The sequence below is a fragment of the Syngnathus acus genome, chromosome 11 (genome assembly GCF_901709675.1).
Source record: "Syngnathus acus chromosome 11, fSynAcu1.2, whole genome shotgun sequence".
Lineage (NCBI taxonomy): Eukaryota > Metazoa > Chordata > Actinopteri > Syngnathiformes > Syngnathidae > Syngnathus > Syngnathus acus.
This window is the reverse complement of record NC_051096.1, coordinates 4,113,414-4,131,568: the sequence shown is the minus strand read 5'-3', so window position 1 is coordinate 4,131,568 and position 18,155 is coordinate 4,113,414. Positions and strand designations below refer to the sequence as shown.

General features: G+C 43.2%; 2 protein-coding genes across 4 annotated transcripts in view; one reads left to right on the top strand and one right to left on the bottom strand.

Moving 5' to 3' along the window:
* The window catches only part of col9a2 (procollagen, type IX, alpha 2), a 54,373-nt gene extending 50,142 nt beyond the window's left edge, over positions 1–4,231 (top strand). Inside the window, exons 15-32 of one of the 2 annotated variants that reach the window (XM_037263511.1) lie at positions 47–100; positions 181–234; positions 352–405; positions 467–520; positions 607–660; positions 1,249–1,293; positions 1,361–1,414; positions 1,479–1,532; positions 1,594–1,647; positions 1,713–1,784; positions 2,029–2,064; positions 2,147–2,191; positions 2,269–2,301; positions 2,367–2,513; positions 2,576–2,630; positions 2,694–2,882; positions 2,951–3,028; positions 3,369–4,231. In XM_037263511.1, the coding sequence (XP_037119406.1) occupies positions 47–100; positions 181–234; positions 352–405; positions 467–520; positions 607–660; positions 1,249–1,293; positions 1,361–1,414; positions 1,479–1,532; positions 1,594–1,647; positions 1,713–1,784; positions 2,029–2,064; positions 2,147–2,191; positions 2,269–2,301; positions 2,367–2,513; positions 2,576–2,630; positions 2,694–2,882; positions 2,951–3,028; positions 3,369–3,574 (1,338 nt within the window). In that variant the 3' untranslated portion in view covers positions 3,575–4,231. The remainder of the gene's footprint in view (positions 1–46; positions 101–180; positions 235–351; positions 406–466; positions 521–606; positions 661–1,248; positions 1,294–1,360; positions 1,415–1,478; positions 1,533–1,593; positions 1,648–1,712; positions 1,785–2,028; positions 2,065–2,146; positions 2,192–2,268; positions 2,302–2,366; positions 2,514–2,575; positions 2,631–2,693; positions 2,883–2,950; positions 3,029–3,368) is intronic. The other variant, XM_037263510.1, reaches the window with a different exon arrangement.
* A 256-nt stretch (positions 4,232–4,487) lies between these two features.
* Positions 4,488–18,155, bottom strand: part of col16a1 (collagen, type XVI, alpha 1) — a 28,203-nt gene continuing 14,535 nt past the window's right edge. The window contains exons 19-70 of one of the 2 annotated variants that reach the window (XM_037263507.1): positions 18,048–18,083; positions 17,848–17,970; positions 17,355–17,390; positions 17,023–17,058; positions 16,825–16,953; positions 16,546–16,590; positions 16,193–16,228; positions 16,048–16,101; positions 15,916–15,966; positions 15,703–15,846; positions 15,554–15,589; positions 15,210–15,317; positions 14,947–15,069; positions 14,830–14,883; positions 14,721–14,762; positions 14,572–14,607; positions 14,444–14,497; positions 14,299–14,367; positions 14,167–14,220; positions 13,894–13,920; positions 13,414–13,470; positions 13,253–13,297; positions 13,115–13,186; positions 12,475–12,528; positions 12,255–12,302; positions 12,062–12,181; positions 11,937–11,969; positions 11,800–11,871; positions 11,683–11,727; positions 11,567–11,611; positions 11,025–11,078; positions 10,896–10,949; positions 10,739–10,792; positions 10,618–10,662; positions 10,476–10,529; positions 10,354–10,389; positions 10,132–10,194; positions 9,985–10,056; positions 9,848–9,901; positions 9,667–9,711; positions 8,415–8,459; positions 8,185–8,238; positions 8,047–8,100; positions 7,918–7,968; positions 7,717–7,806; positions 7,614–7,649; positions 7,493–7,537; positions 6,613–6,810; positions 6,486–6,549; positions 6,229–6,405; positions 6,077–6,154; positions 4,488–5,707 (exon numbers count right to left, since the gene is read on the bottom strand). In XM_037263507.1, the coding sequence (XP_037119402.1) occupies positions 5,514–5,707; positions 6,077–6,154; positions 6,229–6,405; positions 6,486–6,549; positions 6,613–6,810; positions 7,493–7,537; positions 7,614–7,649; positions 7,717–7,806; positions 7,918–7,968; positions 8,047–8,100; positions 8,185–8,238; positions 8,415–8,459; positions 9,667–9,711; positions 9,848–9,901; positions 9,985–10,056; positions 10,132–10,194; positions 10,354–10,389; positions 10,476–10,529; positions 10,618–10,662; positions 10,739–10,792; positions 10,896–10,949; positions 11,025–11,078; positions 11,567–11,611; positions 11,683–11,727; positions 11,800–11,871; positions 11,937–11,969; positions 12,062–12,181; positions 12,255–12,302; positions 12,475–12,528; positions 13,115–13,186; positions 13,253–13,297; positions 13,414–13,470; positions 13,894–13,920; positions 14,167–14,220; positions 14,299–14,367; positions 14,444–14,497; positions 14,572–14,607; positions 14,721–14,762; positions 14,830–14,883; positions 14,947–15,069; positions 15,210–15,317; positions 15,554–15,589; positions 15,703–15,846; positions 15,916–15,966; positions 16,048–16,101; positions 16,193–16,228; positions 16,546–16,590; positions 16,825–16,953; positions 17,023–17,058; positions 17,355–17,390; positions 17,848–17,970; positions 18,048–18,083 (3,501 nt within the window). In that variant the 3' untranslated portion in view covers positions 4,488–5,513. The remainder of the gene's footprint in view (positions 5,708–6,076; positions 6,155–6,228; positions 6,406–6,485; positions 6,550–6,612; positions 6,811–7,492; positions 7,538–7,613; positions 7,650–7,716; positions 7,807–7,917; positions 7,969–8,046; positions 8,101–8,184; positions 8,239–8,414; positions 8,460–9,666; positions 9,712–9,847; positions 9,902–9,984; positions 10,057–10,131; positions 10,195–10,353; positions 10,390–10,475; positions 10,530–10,617; positions 10,663–10,738; positions 10,793–10,895; positions 10,950–11,024; positions 11,079–11,566; positions 11,612–11,682; positions 11,728–11,799; positions 11,872–11,936; positions 11,970–12,061; positions 12,182–12,254; positions 12,303–12,474; positions 12,529–13,114; positions 13,187–13,252; positions 13,298–13,413; positions 13,471–13,893; positions 13,921–14,166; positions 14,221–14,298; positions 14,368–14,443; positions 14,498–14,571; positions 14,608–14,720; positions 14,763–14,829; positions 14,884–14,946; positions 15,070–15,209; positions 15,318–15,553; positions 15,590–15,702; positions 15,847–15,915; positions 15,967–16,047; positions 16,102–16,192; positions 16,229–16,545; positions 16,591–16,824; positions 16,954–17,022; positions 17,059–17,354; positions 17,391–17,847; positions 17,971–18,047; positions 18,084–18,155) is intronic. The other variant, XM_037263509.1, reaches the window with a different exon arrangement.

Sequence of the window (18,155 nt, the reverse complement as noted above, 5' to 3'; positions counted from 1 at the left end):
GTAGGTGAGCATAATCTCTAATAGCGCCTTTTACACCTTTCCTTAGGGACCCCGCGGTTACAAGGGCATCAACGGACCTGTAGGGATTCCCGGACCTCCAGTAAGAACCCGCACGAGCACAGAATTTTGTTGACAGAAAAAGTAGACGCACTCATTTTGGGTTATTGATTTTATTTGCAGGGTGAGGAGGGGCCTCGGGGTGGACCTGGAGAAGCAGGCGACAAGGGAGATAAAGCAAGTATTTTTTTCCTCTAGTATTTTTCACTGAATATTTTTTTGCTTTTAAAAGAAAAAAAAAAATCCTGATGTGTTATTTGAATATATTAACATTCATTTGGTTTTCTCCCGCAGGGCAGCCGCGGCATTCAGGGCCCACAGGGTGCAGTCGGCAAAAAAGGAGACGATGTGAGTTTTTTTTTTATTTTGCAAGTCGGACTGTGCCAATTGAAGTCATCTGCATTTTTAGGGCCTGCCTGGCATTGATGGAAAAGATGGCACACCTGGCATTCCTGGAATCAAAGTAAGAGGCCAGCCCGCTGGTATCATGATAGAAAGCTTTATGACGCGGGGAAAGATTTTTCTGTTCTCATTTTCCTCTTTCAACAGGGTGGGCCCGGCCAGGCCGGGATGCCAGGACCCCCCGGGCCACAGGGAACAGCGGTGAGTGATTCATGACAGCAAAGCCATGAAAGGCACACGCAAACGAGATTGTCTGGAAAAAGGTCGTTATCATTCGAGCCACGTAGGCAATTGTGGCAATGTTTCCTCCCCAAATCAACAAGGACAGAACGCGAGCGGGGGGGATACCAGCAGGAAGCAGCTGGTATATTTGACTATTTTATTTTCTGGGCTCTCCTCCAGGGTAACGCTGACCTTTTGACCTGAGTTGTTCTCGAATCTAAACTACCTCGAGACAGCCTTCTCCTTGCCGTGACATAGTGATTTATCACAATAAAAACCGCTAGCTAGTCACATCGGCGCGTGTGCCGTTGTGACTCGCGGGGGTAATGGAGCGTGGGATGCCGTGTGGTCGTCACGGTGACACCGCCGCAAACACCGTGATGTAATGCCGTGATGCATATCGGAATAATAAGCCGCGCCGGAAGAATCCCTGCGAGGAACCTGCTTGAAGGTTTACGATAATACAAATAAAAGCAATCGGCACAAGTTTATTTTGGGGGTCAAAGAGTTGAATTAATTTCTACGACAACCTTTGATTGATATAATGTGGAATTTTCTCATTTGCAGGGATTGCCTGGTGCTCCAGGAAGCAAAGGTGGCCCCGGAGTTAAAGTAAGACCTTTTAGAAACTCATATATCACACCAACATCTTGTATGTTCAACAAACATCTCTTGATAGGGCGAGCTTGGACCCAGGGGTCAAAGTGGCAACCCCGGTTCCTCCGGACCTCTGGTAACAATACAAACATGTTTTAATGCATTTTATTGGTGGTATTAATTAAATGACTTGTCTTTAGGGTGAGCCTGGTGTTCCTGGCGAAGCTGGGATGGTGGGAGTTCCTGGTCCTAAGGTAAAAACTACTTAACCTAATCTTAAAATCGCCAAGATACTCACCTTATGTGTGACCGCAGGGAGACCGAGGTCAACGTGGCCCAGTGGGTCCTCAAGGAATCGTCGGGAAATTTGTAAGTTTGCTTTGCGTGATCTGTTTTGAATTTTGAAGTAACGATTTATTATCTATGAATTTCAGGGAGGCAAGGGCGAGAGGGGGCCAATGGGTGTTCCGGGTGCTCAGGGATTGAGCGGGACCAAAGGAGATAAGGTGAGCTGGGAAATAGTTGCATCACATATCAGTTATATCCGCTAGAGGGCAGTGTTTATCCATGAGTCGTCATAATGCCAGAATAAATCAGAACATGAGGCAGCACTATTAATCACCTCAACATCCATCCTCATTGTCCTTGTCTTAACAATTAGGTCACATCTTCTTACCTTGGCGTTTTGTATCGGTGGTGAAATCGATACTACATAGATTCAAATTTATAAATATATCTTTCTTTTTGTAGGGATTCCAAGGAAAAGGTGGGCCAAAGGGAGATATTGTGAGTAGCTATTTTAATGGTTTGAACCTCAAAAAATACATTTGCTATTGTCTGACATTCCCTTCCATTTTTTCTATTAAAGGGTGATCCAGGTGTTGAGGGGTTGGGTGGTGAGAAAGGTGAAAAGGTAAAAAAAAAATTTGAAGAATATTAGTGGGGAAAACAAATTGACTCATAATATTAAATGCTTGCTTGTGCTTTCAGGGTTTGTCTGGAGAACCTGGACCTAAAGGACAGGTGAGCTTTGGATCATGAATATTTTTTCAATATGACCAATAAGATGACACATAGTCTTCATACAGCAAGGAGTAAGGGGCGATCCCGGGCACAACGGTCCAACTGGAGACCCCGGTAAACCAGGTGACCCTGGACCTGCTGGACTACCTGGCCCCCGAGGATTGAATGGAGTGCGAGGTGTGCCTGGCATGACGGGCATTCAGGGGGGACCGGTGAGTCAAGGAAAATCTAATGATTGAGGAGTAAAGACTCATCTGGATTTTCTCTCCTCCAGGGACGTGACCCATCTGACCAGCATATTATCGAAGTGGTGCTGAAGATGTTGCAAGGTGGGCATCCAGAAGTTTGCTGTTGCGATGACTTTAAGCTTAAATTATTTTTTTTAATGACAGAGAGGCTGGCAATAGTTGCCGTGAGTGCCAAGAGAGCTGTACTTGGTGGAGCTGGCGTGATGGGACCACCAGGCCCTCCCGGACCTGCAGGAGCACCTGGTCCCCAGGGAACACATGGTGTACCTGGTTCTAGGGGCATTCCTGGCATGATTGGAGCTGCCGGGCAGATTGGGAACACAGGGCTGAAAGGTTGATAAGAAAAAAATGCATTTTTTCCCGTGAACATCCACATTTAATTTCTTTCTTGTCATTGTCAGGAAAGAGAGGGGCGAAGGGTGAGAGAGGAAACCCCGGAAAAGCCCATCAGGGACCACCAGGACCCCCAGGAATTCAAGGCAAGCGAGTCAAAGCCATGGTGGTGGTGCTCTTGGCTTAACTGTGAATATAAAACGGCTTTTTTTTTTTTTTTTTAGTCTGGGGGCCGGCTCTTGCCACAGGAGAGCCTACTTAAAAGTGTTTTAAAAGCATCATTAACTTCAGCCATTGAACAGATGCTCTTGAGTGATAATGTAATAGGATTTCAACAGCAGAATCTAATTTAAACTATGGCGAACACACTCATCACACAATGTAACGATGTGCGTATATACAGTGCCTGTGTAATTAAAATTCTAAATATAGTTTGACGAGCACACTTAGCATGCTAACCCAAGTGCTTGATTGTCTTCTTCTCAGGTCCTCCCGGTGTTGACGGTGTAGCCCGAAACGGCAGGCCAGGTGAAATAGGCCCTCAGGGAGTAGCCGGTGAGCACGGTCGTCCCGGTAAGGCGGGTCCACCAGGTCTCCCGGGCTACTGCGAGGCCGCGACGTGTCTGGCCGCCTCGGCGTACACTTCTCCGAGACTACAGGAGGCGGGAACCATCAAAGGACCCGGCATTTAGAGTAACCAGTTCGGGGAGGGAGAGAAGGACCGAGACCACTCTTCTCACTTGAACGTCAAGGGAGCGGGGAGGAAAAGTACATTGACTAGATGTATTGCAACCCCTTTTTTTTCAGACAACCTGATGGGACGTTCGTTCTCTCTTCTTTATCCCTTACATCACAATGACAAATCAGCGCCACCCACCGACAATCCCTCTCAAATGTTCTCCAGTATTTCGGATCATGTGTGAATCTCCGAGAGGATCTGACAGCAAAGTAGAAGGTACATCTGCGCCATGTTTTTTTTGTGATTAGTGAAAAATGTCCTTCCTCTCATGCGACATCACGGCCACTCGCCTTTAAAAAAATGTACAAAGGTCTAATAAATATCTCTGAAATGTACTCTCAGTACAAAACCTTTGTAACATGTATTATTGCCAATTGTCAGCTTGAGTGAAATCCCTCATTCTATCCTTTCTCCATTACCCGCTTTCTGCCCAAGTCTCATTTTAGAAACTAACGACTACTTTATCTCTTCCTCTTGTTGCCTGGCAACGGCATATCCCAATGGGCACTCCCATCTCCCACAATGCAGTGCTGTAAATCTTTGTAAATGTGTGTTGATTATTATGTAGCGAAAAAGAAATGGGTTACGATATGCGCCGACAAAAAAAAAAAAATCCAGAGTTTAATAACATCTCAGGATTACAGAAAAGTTGGAATGTGCTTCCTGTACCATTGTCAACCTTCAACGGGGTGTCAGCAGTTCAATGATCGATTGTCATGAAGTTATTTATTGTTCTTAACATAATCAAATGTCAAATCCTTTTTTTTTTCAAGTCAAACCAATAAAAAGGAACCTTTTGTAAAATTCAATGTTCTTTATTATGTATAAAAACCTGTTCCCCTATTATAATTTCTTTCATTTTTTTTTGTCTGTGTGTGTGAACACGATGCAGTTGGTAGTTTGTCAACGCTCGTTTCAAAATGAGAGCGCACGTACATACTTTATATACTGTAATTTATACACATGGGGGCATGAATATTGCATAAATATACCGCAATGAAAACACAACAAGCCTCGCTTTGCGTTTCTTGTCTCTCAAATGATTTATAAAACAACCTATGGATGAAAACATGAGTTGCACAGCAATGTCTTTCAACAACATATACACAGCAAGAATGGAGAGTAACATTGTACAGCCATTTAAAACACAGTTTAATTTTTTTTTTTTTTTTGATGAGACAAAGTATGACCACAGTTTTGCTTTTCAAGGTTTGACGACTCTTAATGTCAAGTGGTATTTAGATAAAGATAAATGGCTGCAAATATTCCAGATATTTTATATATATTCCGTGTCCACATAAAAAAGAATTAAAACAATTCTTCACTTGAAATAGCTTGAAATGCTTTATGCATGTTTGGTATACAATATTTTCATGGCTAAGGGCTTATATAGCTCATTAAATTTTTCTGAATGTAAAAAAAAAAGCTGCTATATATAAATAGAATTATTTACAAAAACAGTAAACCCCCCAAAAAGGGTGTACCGGATAGCACCGAAGTCATTGTAAAGGTTTAGGAAGGATTTTTGTTATAAAATTTAGGGGGGTGGGGTCGTGCAAGCAAACCACTACAGTACATATTGCTGCTTTCTAAACTTGCGAAGAAAAAAAAAATCACCGTGGCTCTTTTCACTTCCCTGTGGTTTGTTTTTAGGAATGAAGCATGACAAAAGAACAACAAAGAAGAATATGAAAAGGAAGCGGAATTTATAAGGAACAAACGACGCACTCAAAACTCACTGCTTATGTCTTGGCCAAGTCGGGGTAAGAATATTTTTACACTACACTTTTAAAATTAGCATGAAAGTTGCCATATTGAAAATTGTGGTCAGAAATACCAGCTGTCTGTCCTCTCAACGGATTGCCCGAGCTCACTTCTGGCCCTTCGTTTATTTACCACGGGCCCTTGACAGACGGTCCCTTGGGGCTATATTCTACTTGACGGCTCATGCAGTCCGAAGGGTTGCATCGTCCGTCGATTCCCTTTGAACCGGTCGGGCCAGGCGGACCTGGGATTCCAGGAACTCCTTGCTGTCCAACGGATCCCGGGGGTCCCATTTTACCATAGCCTGGGGAACCTGGGACACCTGAAATGCAAAGAAACTTGATTTAACCCAGTCAACAAAAAGCTGGAAATGGATAAGACAACACAAATATGTGATTACAGATGGCTACTTGTAACCAGAGCCAATGCGGCGTGAAGTAGCCCAGATGTTGATTCCTGACTTAATCACGATGGTAATTATAACCGTTTCAGAATGATGACGAGCATAATCACGTAGGCAATTTCTAATCAGGGACATATCAAACTCTTAAAACGTTTCAGGCATTAACATATTAAAGTGTCAGGTGTTGTTTTCAACTTTCTATTGTCCCAGATTTGCGTACAAACAAATGATATTTTCTGTTTCCCCATAATCTCAAAATATGGTATGAAGACCAGTTCTACACATCACCTGGTGCTCCAGGCAGTCCCGCGTCTCCCATTTCACCTACACCTTTATCTCCTTTGGGTCCCATGGGTCCTCTTGGTCCTAGAAAGAAAGAATGATCTCAAGCACAATCAGGAAACTTTTAAATGACGATTCAAGTTGGGTGATTCTCTCACCAGCTGGACCTTGGGGTCCGGATCGACCAAGTCGACCGATCTGCCCTGGCATGCCAGGTGCGCCGGGGGCTCCTGGATTACCGGGAATACCGTCTTTCCCTGGGGGCCCGGGCCGACCGGGAGATGACACCCTTTCTACGGGCGTCTGCATACGAGACAAGTAGTAGGCCATTCTCTCTGGGGAGATGAGATGCATTAAATTATTTCTCAAGAACAATAAATATTAATCCTTTATAGTGGATAGTGTCTTTCCTCACCATCAAAGATCTTGATGACCTGCTGCCTGATGAAGTTCTTGATTTCATCGTAATTGACAACAGCCTGTGAAATATCGGAGGACATTGGTTAAAAAGTTCAAACCAATTGGAGTCTGCCAGAACTTACATCATTTCCTGGTGATCCTGGAGTTCCAGATTGTCCAGGAGGGCCAGCTGTGCCAGGGTTACCCCTCTCCCCTCTGGGCCCAGCTGGACCAACCATTGGCTGTGCGTCCTTGGAGTGATATCCCAAACCTCCACCGGGTGGTCCTGGTCTGCCTCTCTCCCCCGGAGACCCTCTTTCACCCGTGGCTCCTTGTTCACCCTTAGAGAGACGGATAAATGTGTTTATACGAACAGCTCCAAGTAAATAAACACAAACTGGATGTCGTTTGAAAGAAAAGACAAAGATTCGGCCAGAACTATATCAATTTCCTCTCAGCAGCACCCTTCACTCTGATTGCATAAAAACACGGAAAAACAGACTTGCCACATTAGTGATCGTGATTTATCGAGGACAAAGCTGCCCGTAATGGACAAGCAATGTTTACGTGTCACGGGAAGACAAGCGTCTCTTGAAACAGAGAGTGAGGAGAAGAAATGAGGAGTCAGTTCTTGTCTTTCTCCTCTGTGCAGCTAAAACCCTGACAATGGCATCCTGTCAGCGTGACAAATAGCCTCATCTAGCATCTTCTCTCATGCTTAATAGTATTAGCCCAGAGACGGAAAATAGCTATATCACTGTACACACAGACCGGAATCCCGTGTCTAAGAAGCGATTGTTCGACGCAGGTGGCCGACTGCCAGTGTGAAGAAGGGTAAAGTGAGGTCACGAGTGAAGAAGATTTTGGGAGGAGGATCTGAGCATTAAAGTACAGAAATGCTGAGAGAACCACTGCATGTTCAGCGGTGCAGCACATTGGCCTGAGCTCCAGTAGTTCTAAAAGTAGTAAAAAAGGATCATCATCCTGCTTTTTGAGATGTGGACTTGCTGAGATGGCGCTTACCTTTTGACCTGGCTTCCCGTTCTCACCAGGAAGGCCTGCCACGCCCTGAAGAGAGACAGAAACAATACAACTGAAATAGCCACAGAAGAATTGAACGTAAGAACTTAAGGTCATTACTTACGTCTTTACCAGCAGAGCCATCATTTCCTGGCTCTCCCTAAAAATCAGGAAAAAAAATCTCATATTTGTATGTACGTAGCTTTGGGTTGTTGAACAGAACTGACCATTAATCCATGGTGACCAGGAGGACCCGGGGTTCCTGGCATTCCTGGGACACCTCTCTCTCCGTTCTGACCTTTGTCTCCCTTTATACCCTGCATAGAGACGGTGAATACTAATTCATGGTCTATTTTTTTCCCACACACAAACACAAAAAAAATCGAGTCATCCAGGTCATCATGATAACAAGCTTGAAAGAAGCTCACCAATCCGGCTGGGCCGGGAGGTCCTGGGGGTCCAGCTGGACCAGGTGAACCCTGTTGGATAAAAATCAAACAATATAGCAGCACATTTGGAGTCACACAAAAAGGAATCAAAAATAGAAATAATCGTACAATGTGACCCGCTGGTCCGGGTCGTCCCAAAGCTCCCGGCGTTCCGGGATCACCCTGGAAAGGTCACAGATTGAGATCACCGTCATTACTGTGAGGGCTTTGTCTGCATAGATAATGGGAAAAAAAAAAAACACTCACCTCATGTCCTGGTCTACCTGGTGGTCCAGGTGGACCTGCAAGTCCAACTTCACCCTGGAAGAGCAAAAGGGTAATAAAATGTGAAAATAGGAATGGTGATAATGACTTGGACACAAAGCATGCATTATTAATGAAATTTAAACTATATAATATTGGCATCGTGTTGGATTATTATCATTGTTAAGGACAAAAAAAAAGACTGATGACAGAGTAATGAAATATGGGCCAACCTTTGCTCCTGGAAATCCAGTGTGACCAGTTTTCCCTTTGAATCCCTGAGGAAAATTGTTAGCAAACACAATTGGTATGAAAAAAATAATCATATTTGTGCATACTAGTTAACAACCAGATGAGACCTGACAATTTATAATTACATATTCTAAATGCATCTGCTCGGTTCAAATGAGGTTATCTCAGCAATGGTACCATTTTTTTGCGAAGCAATTCAAAGTTAGTCAAGAGGAAAATTGATCCGAAGAGATTCGATAAAATAAAATTTGCCTTTGCAAAGACACTAACAAATGTGATATTGGCAGCTAGGTATGGATTATATTTTAATTAATACCTCTGGCTCTTCTTACCGTCGTGCATGTCGTGCGCTACCTGATAGAATTATATAAAACAAAATCTACGGATGATTAAATCAGGAAGAGGCTGATACTAATCTTTATTGTATTGCTCAGGGACTGAGGTGACTGCTTAGGAAAATACGGTCAAATGGCTAATCACAAATTGCCAGAAGCACTTAAGCTAGTAATGGTCATACAAGCCAACTTTTAACATGCATACTTGTATGCTTGGCTGATAACGATCCAAATCATGATCATCTCAATTGTGCTGGCACAATTGCTTATAAAACACCTTGCAGCTGAGGCTGATGGAAATCTTCTTAGCTAGGACAATATTTGGTAATAAAACAAAATTGACGAGGTTATTTTGCTGAGAAAACATTGAAGTGCAATGACGCAAACATGTCTGTGGATGCAATACACAATTTAAGGACTTGCTTACAAATATTTTTCCTGGTACTTAATATACGGAAAATATATGCATGTTATAACTTTTGTAATGCAAACAAAAGCATTAAATTAAACATAATTCAATTCCTGTAAAACTTTCCAGTTTAACGAGAATTAGAACGTAGGCCGTTCCACCCTAATTGTAAACATTGCGCTAATCATCCGACCGCCCTTATTTGCATTCGGTACACAACATGCTTCATTTGTTTTTAGCAAGCGGAAAATTGAACAATGCGTGCCGCGCATATGCGATCACTTCGCTAAATTTGATTGGCAAATAGTTTTTCTTTTTATTTCTTGTTTTTACAGCTGTTTTCTACAGTCAAATGTGTTTATTTACTCATTTAAATTAGCTTCAATTACGGTTGTGCTTTGATCGCTGTTATTTAAGCGTAACGGGATTTTTGATATACACAGCAAAATCACCCTGATTAGATTATCGGAATCAAAAAGTGCTACTCACTGGCATTCCTCTTGGACCGGCTGGTCCTGGTGGGCCCAGCTCTCCCTGGCAAGAAAATCAACAGTCAAAAAAATAAATGTCAACAATAAAGAAAGGCTTCCCAGAACAGCTGCAAATACAAAACTGGTTTTATGTTTTCTTCCATATCTTTTGCTGGCTATAAAGTCTTCATATAACTTACGCGAAGGCCGGGTTTTCCATCTTTTCCGTCAACTCCCTCAATGCCAGGAGGACCCTTTGATTGCAAAAACAAGCAGCTGACATCTCACAGTGGAATAAAAGAGCTAAGATTTAAAAAGTTATTAATATTGCTCCAACCATCAGCCCTGGGGAGCCTGATGCACCTGGGGGTCCAGTTCGTCCTTGAGAACCTTGGGCCCCATCATTGCCCTGAGAAAAAAAAAAAATACAGAATCAATTTATATATTTTAATAATACATGATTCAATGGATTTAATATTCTCACCTTTTCACCTTTGAGTCCTGGGGATCCTTCTCTTCCACTTTTGCCCACAAGGCCAGGTGGGCCCTGAGTACAAATGAAATATTTAATAGTTACACAGAAAGTATTGACGATTTTTCAGACTACTAGGTGCATTTTAAAATCCTTGATTTTTTTTTTTTTTTAAATTGAGCCTTATAGTCTGAAAAAATAATGTATCATGACGAGGCAAATCTTAAATCTTACTGGAGTTCCAGGGAATCCTGGAGGTCCTGGAAAGCCCTTCAAAGATAACAGAAAATAAATATATAACATTTTCTGGAAAAAATATGACTTTAGTTTTGTATACTGTGTGTTAGCATATCGACCTGATCACCCTTTGGTCCGACGGGTCCTGCTGGTCCCGTTTCTCCTTTACCACCCTTCAAACAAAGAATGGTTCACTTTGATATATTTATCGATGAGATATTGAATGCCAACTCAATTTCTAAAAACAATGCTAACACTGACCGGTGCACCCGCTTGTCCTTGGTATCCGGGGACACCAGAAGGACCCTACAACAGAGAGGGACTGTAAAACACTGGCAGAGTGACTCATTGTTTATATTTGACCTATATCGTTGTTCTGTACCGGTTCTCCTTTCTCACCACTCGTCCCCGGGCTCCCGCGTTCACCCTTCAATCCCTAAGAAAAGAAGCAGAACAGTTAATCAATTGTGGGTGACCACCTACAGTTTGCTCCTATTCAAGCCATCAGATCTCCGTCATTGTCATTGTTCGGAGCTTACCGGGAGTCCAGGAGGGCCCATGGATCCAGGATAGCCTGGTGTCCCTGAAGGTCCCTGAGGTCAAGATAAAGAAAAATAATCATTTCATTCGGACATGTCATTTGAAGATGTTGCTAGGCAGATACTGACCTGTTCACCCTTGAGTCCTGTTAATCCAGCTGACCCTTGCTCACCTTGAGGACCCTGAGGATGCACGGTGAAATGATATTACAACAAACGTGGCTGTTGAAAAAAATTAGCATTGTAGGCTATAATTGTGATTACCAAGGGCCCTGAATTAGTGATTACTAAATGACTGTTGAAGAGAAATACAAATTGGCAGCTGGCCAACGTGCGCAATCTCCAGCGCAATTATGATGACTAATGTATTCAAGTGTTGTTTTTCTCCGCGCCGCACCAACGGCACAGACCAACACATGCAGGAAGAATCGAACGAGCACCTGCCGTGAAGTGCTACTAAACCACAAATGACTTCCACTAACACAGCTCATTCATTTAGCATCTCAACATTGGATGACAAAACAGCTGAGTGAGAAGAGGAGGGCGGCTCAACCTCATCAGGAAAAAACAACAACAGAATCAGTCCTTCATCTCGAATAGTACAACAAAACTTTTTAAGTCGATTCAACAGATGTGGGTCAAATGAAGGATAAAAAATGGGTGACGCTTACAGGTGAACCAGATGGGCCTGGAGGACCCGGGAAACCTGGAGGACCCTGTGAACAAAAAATATATACTTTTAAATACAGTTACAATGAGTCATATCTAGATTGTACTGAATCCTCACCAAGCTTCCTGGTAGTCCAGCGTGTCCTCTATCTCCTGACAAACCCTGACGTAAAGATTAAGAATGTTTCTAAAGCCGAAAAGCACACAGGCGGTCAACTCGCAAATAAATACTCACAGGCTCCCCGCGTATTCCTTGTGAGCCAGGCACTCCGGGAACTCCAGGCGAGCCCGTACAGCTGCAAGGATCCTATAATGGATAAGAAATGAATACCAGGAAACCGGAACGCAATTTCATTCCGTAAATTGTCTGACCCTTGGCTCTGTTGCCTGTAGTTTCTCCAAACACTGCAAGAAAACAAAAAAAAGTTATGTTTGGCCGTCGATAATCAAAACGGAGACGTATTTTGATGGAGAAGTTAAAATATGATCGTTCTTACGGTATCACAATTATCCACGGGGGTTACGCCAGGCTTGCCCTGGTCTCCCTTTTCTCCTTTGGCACCGGCCGTACCCGGCACCCCTGGCATCCCTCGGGCACAATCGCCAACGCAGGGCTGCTGCAATTTGACAAAAACAAAATCTATATCGCATTTCTCAACGTGATACCGTCGAGATAAAAAATTGACTCACATCGGTAGTTTCGTCAGAAGCATCTTGAGGCATCTGCGAGTCGTGTCTCTGCAAAAATTGACTTTGTATGAGTTTTCAAGACATACTCGAAAAAGCTTAAGGGGGTCTGCATATCACGACAATGTCTTCTCCTGTCATGGGGAAATTGTTCTTGTGTTACTTATACAGTTAGAAAAATACCAGCTCATCTCCTTCTCTCTCTCTTTCTACTTTTACTTACACTTTTTCCAGGCAAACCCGGTTTTCCTGGTATCCCGTCGTTTCCGGGGATACCCTGAAAGAAGGAACTGAGGTTGAACCCATCTGTTGCCAATTGAGGGATAACCACTCCCGTCTCCACCAGAGGTCAAGGTCAAAAGGTGAGAATCCCAAAAATGATTAAGCCTCTTCCTTGTTGATATTTAATGAATCCAATTAAAAAGCAAAAAAATAATTTGGAGTACAAAGTAGTTTCTCTCCCATCACCACTATTTTTTTTTACACCTTTGACTCTTGGCACACTTTATTTGAAGGTATTTTATAATTAAATGAAACAATGAACTTGCCTTCAAATAACAGTTCATGTCTGGACTGACATTCCCCCAAAGTCTTTCAATGTGCATTAAAGCAAGAAGCATTTTTATAGTTTAATCCTGATGGCTTGGGTTGCATAGCTACAATCTACTAAAGTACTTCCAGCATGCATTTTATTAACCCTCAGCTGTATAAGCATGTCAAATCCTCACTTAAGGAGCCCAACCAAGCAAGCTGAAAGCCTCAACTTTAAATAGCTTCAAGTTCAATTCAAAGGGAAAACAAAATCTCCGGCTGAATTGAACTTTAGAAAGAAACCGCCACCACTTGATTCTTATGTGTCTTACTTCAGGTCCTTGAAGTCCATTGGCACCGTGAGGTCCAGGAGGGCCTGGTGGGCCTGGTGGTCCAGGGGGTCCCTGTCACATCAAAACAAAACATTGCACATTCCAAAACAATGAGGATTATTGGCACACAGATCAAACCTGAGGGCCAGGCTGCCACGTCCCCATCGCAGCTCCAGGAGCTCCCTGGAAGGAGAGCGGAATTGAAATCAAACACAGCAATCATAAATTGAAGAGTGGAAAAACAACAAACACTACACGGGGTAGAGGTAATTTGGTGCAACGTTTATTCAGGTACTCACGGGTCCTCCTGCACCAGACTGCATTGGCGTAATGCAGTTGCATTCGCCAGGGTCACCCTAAAAATCGGATTATAAAATAAAACAAATCTGATTATTGTTAACACTCCAATAATTCCCCAAATTATATTAAATAACATTATCCTTCACCCAAACTTTCTCCAACAGCAACTACCCAGCAAATTAAACCCATTTAACTTTTAAAACTACATCACGACTATTCTCTCATGTCAACAACACTGCATACACTTTTGGTTGGGCAATCTAATGAATATGCTAAGTAACAGTTTAAGGCAATTCCTGACAAAAGACTCCAAAACTACTTTTGTTTACCAGCCACAATACACTTGTCACCTCTGCTACTTCTCTAGCTATGCCCCATAGCCATGTGTGTGTGTGTATGTGTGAAATTAGCATCTGTTCCACCCTCTCATATTCTAACCCCTTAGAGATCACTACATCTAAACAAAATGGTCGACTTACCTTGTCCCCCTTAGCTCCATCAAGTCCCTGCAAGAGGACACACACACAAACACACACTTGTTTGTTAATCAAGAAGAAAGCTCAGGGCCGTGAGCTGAGCACAGATCAGGGGGACCCTTGGATGTGATGGTAGAAGACAGTGTCTTTGTTCTAGATAGATGTTGGTTATCAAGGTTGCCTAAAATCAAGGACGATCCGAAAATAAGCAAAAGGACACTGACGCAAGGAAGCTGACGTGTCAGGTTAGACAATAAATGAAGAGGGAAAACTCACATGTCTACCATCAGCTCCTGGAGATCCGCGGGAGCCCGGGGCACCGTCTCGACCCTGTGGGTGACAATTAAAAATGGCTGCCGACAGTATGTGCACATGAATGGTTTTAGAAAATATAGAATCATATCATACAGCTGGCCCAGTTACGCCAAAGCCCATTGGTCCTTGTGGTCCTGGAGGTCCGACTTCTCCCATCAGACCCTGTGAATAGCAAAACAACGGTTCTGTTTGTTTGTAGAACTAAATCAGGGATAGCAGCCGATTGTGAAAAGTTGACCTTTTCCCCAACTGGACCTGCAGGTCCAGGTGTTCCTCTGGAACCGGGAGGTCCCTGAAAAAAACAGTTTTAGACTATACTCTAGAATTATCAAAAAGTATAACTCATGCGATGAAGCAAAAACTTACAGCAATACCAGGAAGTCCTCTTGGACCCTCGATGCCCTTTGAGGTACATTGAGAAAAGTACTCAAATAATCGATTGAATTGATTGGGGCATGATTATATTTGGGTGATATTAAAAAAAAAATCCATCTCTTTCATTGATTCTGCCTTACCTGTATACCTTGTAGGCCAACTCCTGCAAGTCCAGGTTCTCCCTGCATGGGGCACAGCAATGTAATCAAATACTTTCAAATATCACAGCCAGTAAATGGACACCCATACCTTGCTCCCTTTAACACCAGGATGGCCTTGCACACCTGGCAAGCCCGGTTTACCCTAAAAAAGGAGGTTGGTGATGTAATCTTCAGCGACTATCAAGTGACATGATGCTTTGCTTACGTTTTTGCCTGTTTTGCCTGTCCCCGGGGTGCCGGGCTCTCCCCTCTCTCCTTTTGGCCCGGGCACAGCCACACCATCACCGAGTGCAGTGCCCAGAGATGAACAGCTGGTACAAGCATCACCCTGGCAAAACACATCAAGTCAAATTTGGATGCAGAAACCTTGAGGACCAAGCTACAGTTAGCAAGTCCGTTAAGATGACCCCTTTTAGCATTTAAGAATTTTACACCACATAATTAAAGTAATATATCAATTGCCAGTACCTTCTCTCCCTTGAGACCCGTTTGTCCATCGCGACCAGGCTCTCCAGGCAGACCTGGAACTCCAGGAACACCATCGTCTCCAGAATCTCCTTTGTCACCTTGGTCACCCTGACACAAAAAGGAGCTGATGATAATTTGGGGACAGAGTTTCTTAATCACATCTAATTAATTCCAATGGTCTAACGACCTTGAAGCCTGTTTTATGAAGCTTATGAAGAAAGCAGGTTTATTTATGTGTTTTCCTTTTTTCGGCTGAGACAAAGCCTGCTTAATGTTGTGTGAAGCTGTTGATGGGACTTGGGTGGATATCCTAGAATACACAGCACAGCTTTTCGGATTCTTACCTTATCTCCTTTCTCTCCGGCGGCTCCCGTGGGGCCCTGTGTGAGTGCAGCACAGCGATGTGAACATGTACCAAGACACATTCTGAAAGCCTCACAGATTTATCTCGTTTCAATTTATTTGGATTTAGTTGAGTTGTGAGCATCGGCACCTGTTTGCCTTCTGCTCCGAGCCCGGGGAGTCCAGGGCTACCCGGAGGGCCCGGTTCGCCCGGGTTGCCTCTCGTTCCCTCGACTATTTTGATGCTGGCAGGTCCGCTGCCGACCTCGTAGGGCTCGCATACGCCGCACTTGCCCTTTGGAGGTCAAAGTTTAAAGAAGGTTAGTTGGCTTGACAAGCGTTGAGTCCATACAGCTTGTCTTACCGGTTCCCCTTTCTGGCCGGGAAAACTAAGACCAGGCAGTCCAATCTCTCCCTGTAAATATATGGCATGAAAGAAAACATTGGTGGATCCAAAAATAATATTAAATAGGAAAGTATTTATTCAATTTTCTACCTTTTCACCCTTTTCTCCATCCTTGCCATCCGATCCTTTGGCACCAATTTTCCCCTGTTTTTCCAGACGATAATCTTTTTATGATTTGACTGGATCATCATGTGAATTAGAACATTCTGTTTGAAAGAATTGAATCCAAACTCACCGGCTTACCGTCAGCTCCTCTTCTCCCCGAATTACCCTACAGACAAAAAAAATGAATTTTTCAAATTAATAACAAGGGATGTGTCTTTTGAATTGGTAATTCACGGGTCATCCTCTGATGCACCTCGGAGACAAGCGTGTCAAATGCATTTATTTCATTTTCACCAACAGCCTGCCTGCTAACTAAAATTCCAAAAACTGTCAAACTGTCTCGTATGAAAATTAGTGTACCATAGTGATTATGTTAAGTCTCATTTAAAAAAAAAATAAAAATGCATGAATTCCCCGCATACAATTCTTAAGCCTGCTATTGAGGTCACCTACTCCGAGTCGTGTTTCTTCTTTCTTACTTACCTTCTCTCCTCTTAGGCCAGGTGGTCCTACATTTCCAGCGTCTCCCTATGGGGGAGGAAAAAAAAGTGAAACAATGCATCATTTTAATGAAGGTCCTTATCGCGGTTCACACATGCAAGGAAAAGCACTGATGCAAACAAAAACAAAAAAAAATGCATGTATAGTCAAAGAAAGACAATTACCCAATCAATTTCATGCTACCATATCTCTGCTTGCTTTCCCGGAAAGTTCTATAACAAGCAAGAGTAATTATTACCCAACTTTTACGGGTAGACCTACTTGTTTTCCTTGAATTCCAAAACCCGGTTCGCCTTTTTGGCCTTTCACTTGCAGGGTTTGAGCAGCGACACCAGAGAGCAGGTTTGGGGCGAGCTCGCCCAAGGTGGGGCACACAGAACAGGCCTCACCCTGAATGAAAAAAAATATGGGTCAGGGATGTCTCTGATGAAATAGTCAAACTATTCTCTCAACTCTGACCTTTTCTCCTTTAACACCATCTGATCCGGCATTTCCCTGTAGGAAAAAAAAAATCATAATCCCAGTTTTTTTGGCTTTGGAGATGTGGTGTCTAGACACAGCTTGGAAAGCATACGGGTCAATGTAATTAGGCAGATGCGGGATGTGTGAGCATGACAAAGTGCTCGGGTGGGTTTTGCGCACATGCGGGCATAGATCAAGCGAGTCGGCCATGTGTGAGAGTACTCAAAGGAAATGCATTCCCATTTCCATCTGCCCAGACCCCCTCTGCATATCTGAATTGGTGTGTTTGAGCAGCACTTGCGGTCAATGAAGAAGTAAAAACTCGATACCTTCTGGCCGCTCTTTCCATCCACACCTTGAAGTCCCTGGTGAATATTGAGATAAGGAAGTTATTTGTCAAGGAGTGAGGTCACATCCCATTTTGCTACTCTGCTGCTCCAAAGTGTCCAACTTTAGTAACTACAGGTGACAGGCTACTTGCAATCCGAAAAATTCTTGCAGAGAATTTCATATTCCCACATTCCTATCATTTCTGATTCTATTTGAAAAGCTACTAAATGAGCAGAATGAGAAAGTGCTTTCCTTAGAGTCTTTGCAATACTTTGGGATAAGTTACAGTGACAGGTAGTACCTCAAGGCCAATATCATTCTGCGGAATTGGGAGAAAAATGAAATGCATACGCTGCAAAGACAAGATTCGGTTTCTCGGATGGCCGTACGTGTAATAAAAAAAATGCGGCAAGGCTGGAATAATTTGAAAAGTATTAGAAAGGGCCATGTTCAGAACACTGTTTTTTTTTATATCTTGTATTTTTAACTTACAGGGGGTCCTCTCTCGCCAATTCCCGGGAGTCCGGGCTCTCCTTTCGGGCCCTTCCCACCTTGCAAAGCCACCGTGTTGCCGATATCCAGGGGCAACGTGGGGCACACTTCACATGGGTCTCCCTGAAAATTAAAATCAACCACACGTTATTGTGAAGAAAAATCACACAGACGGCAAAAGAAAGAGGTTTGTTATCTACCTTTTCTCCTTTATGTCCTGCTGGTCCTCTTGGTCCCTAAGTATTGGGCAACAATTTAGTTAATGCAAAATGTATTGAATGCAAATGTGCTGGGGAAGATGTTATTGA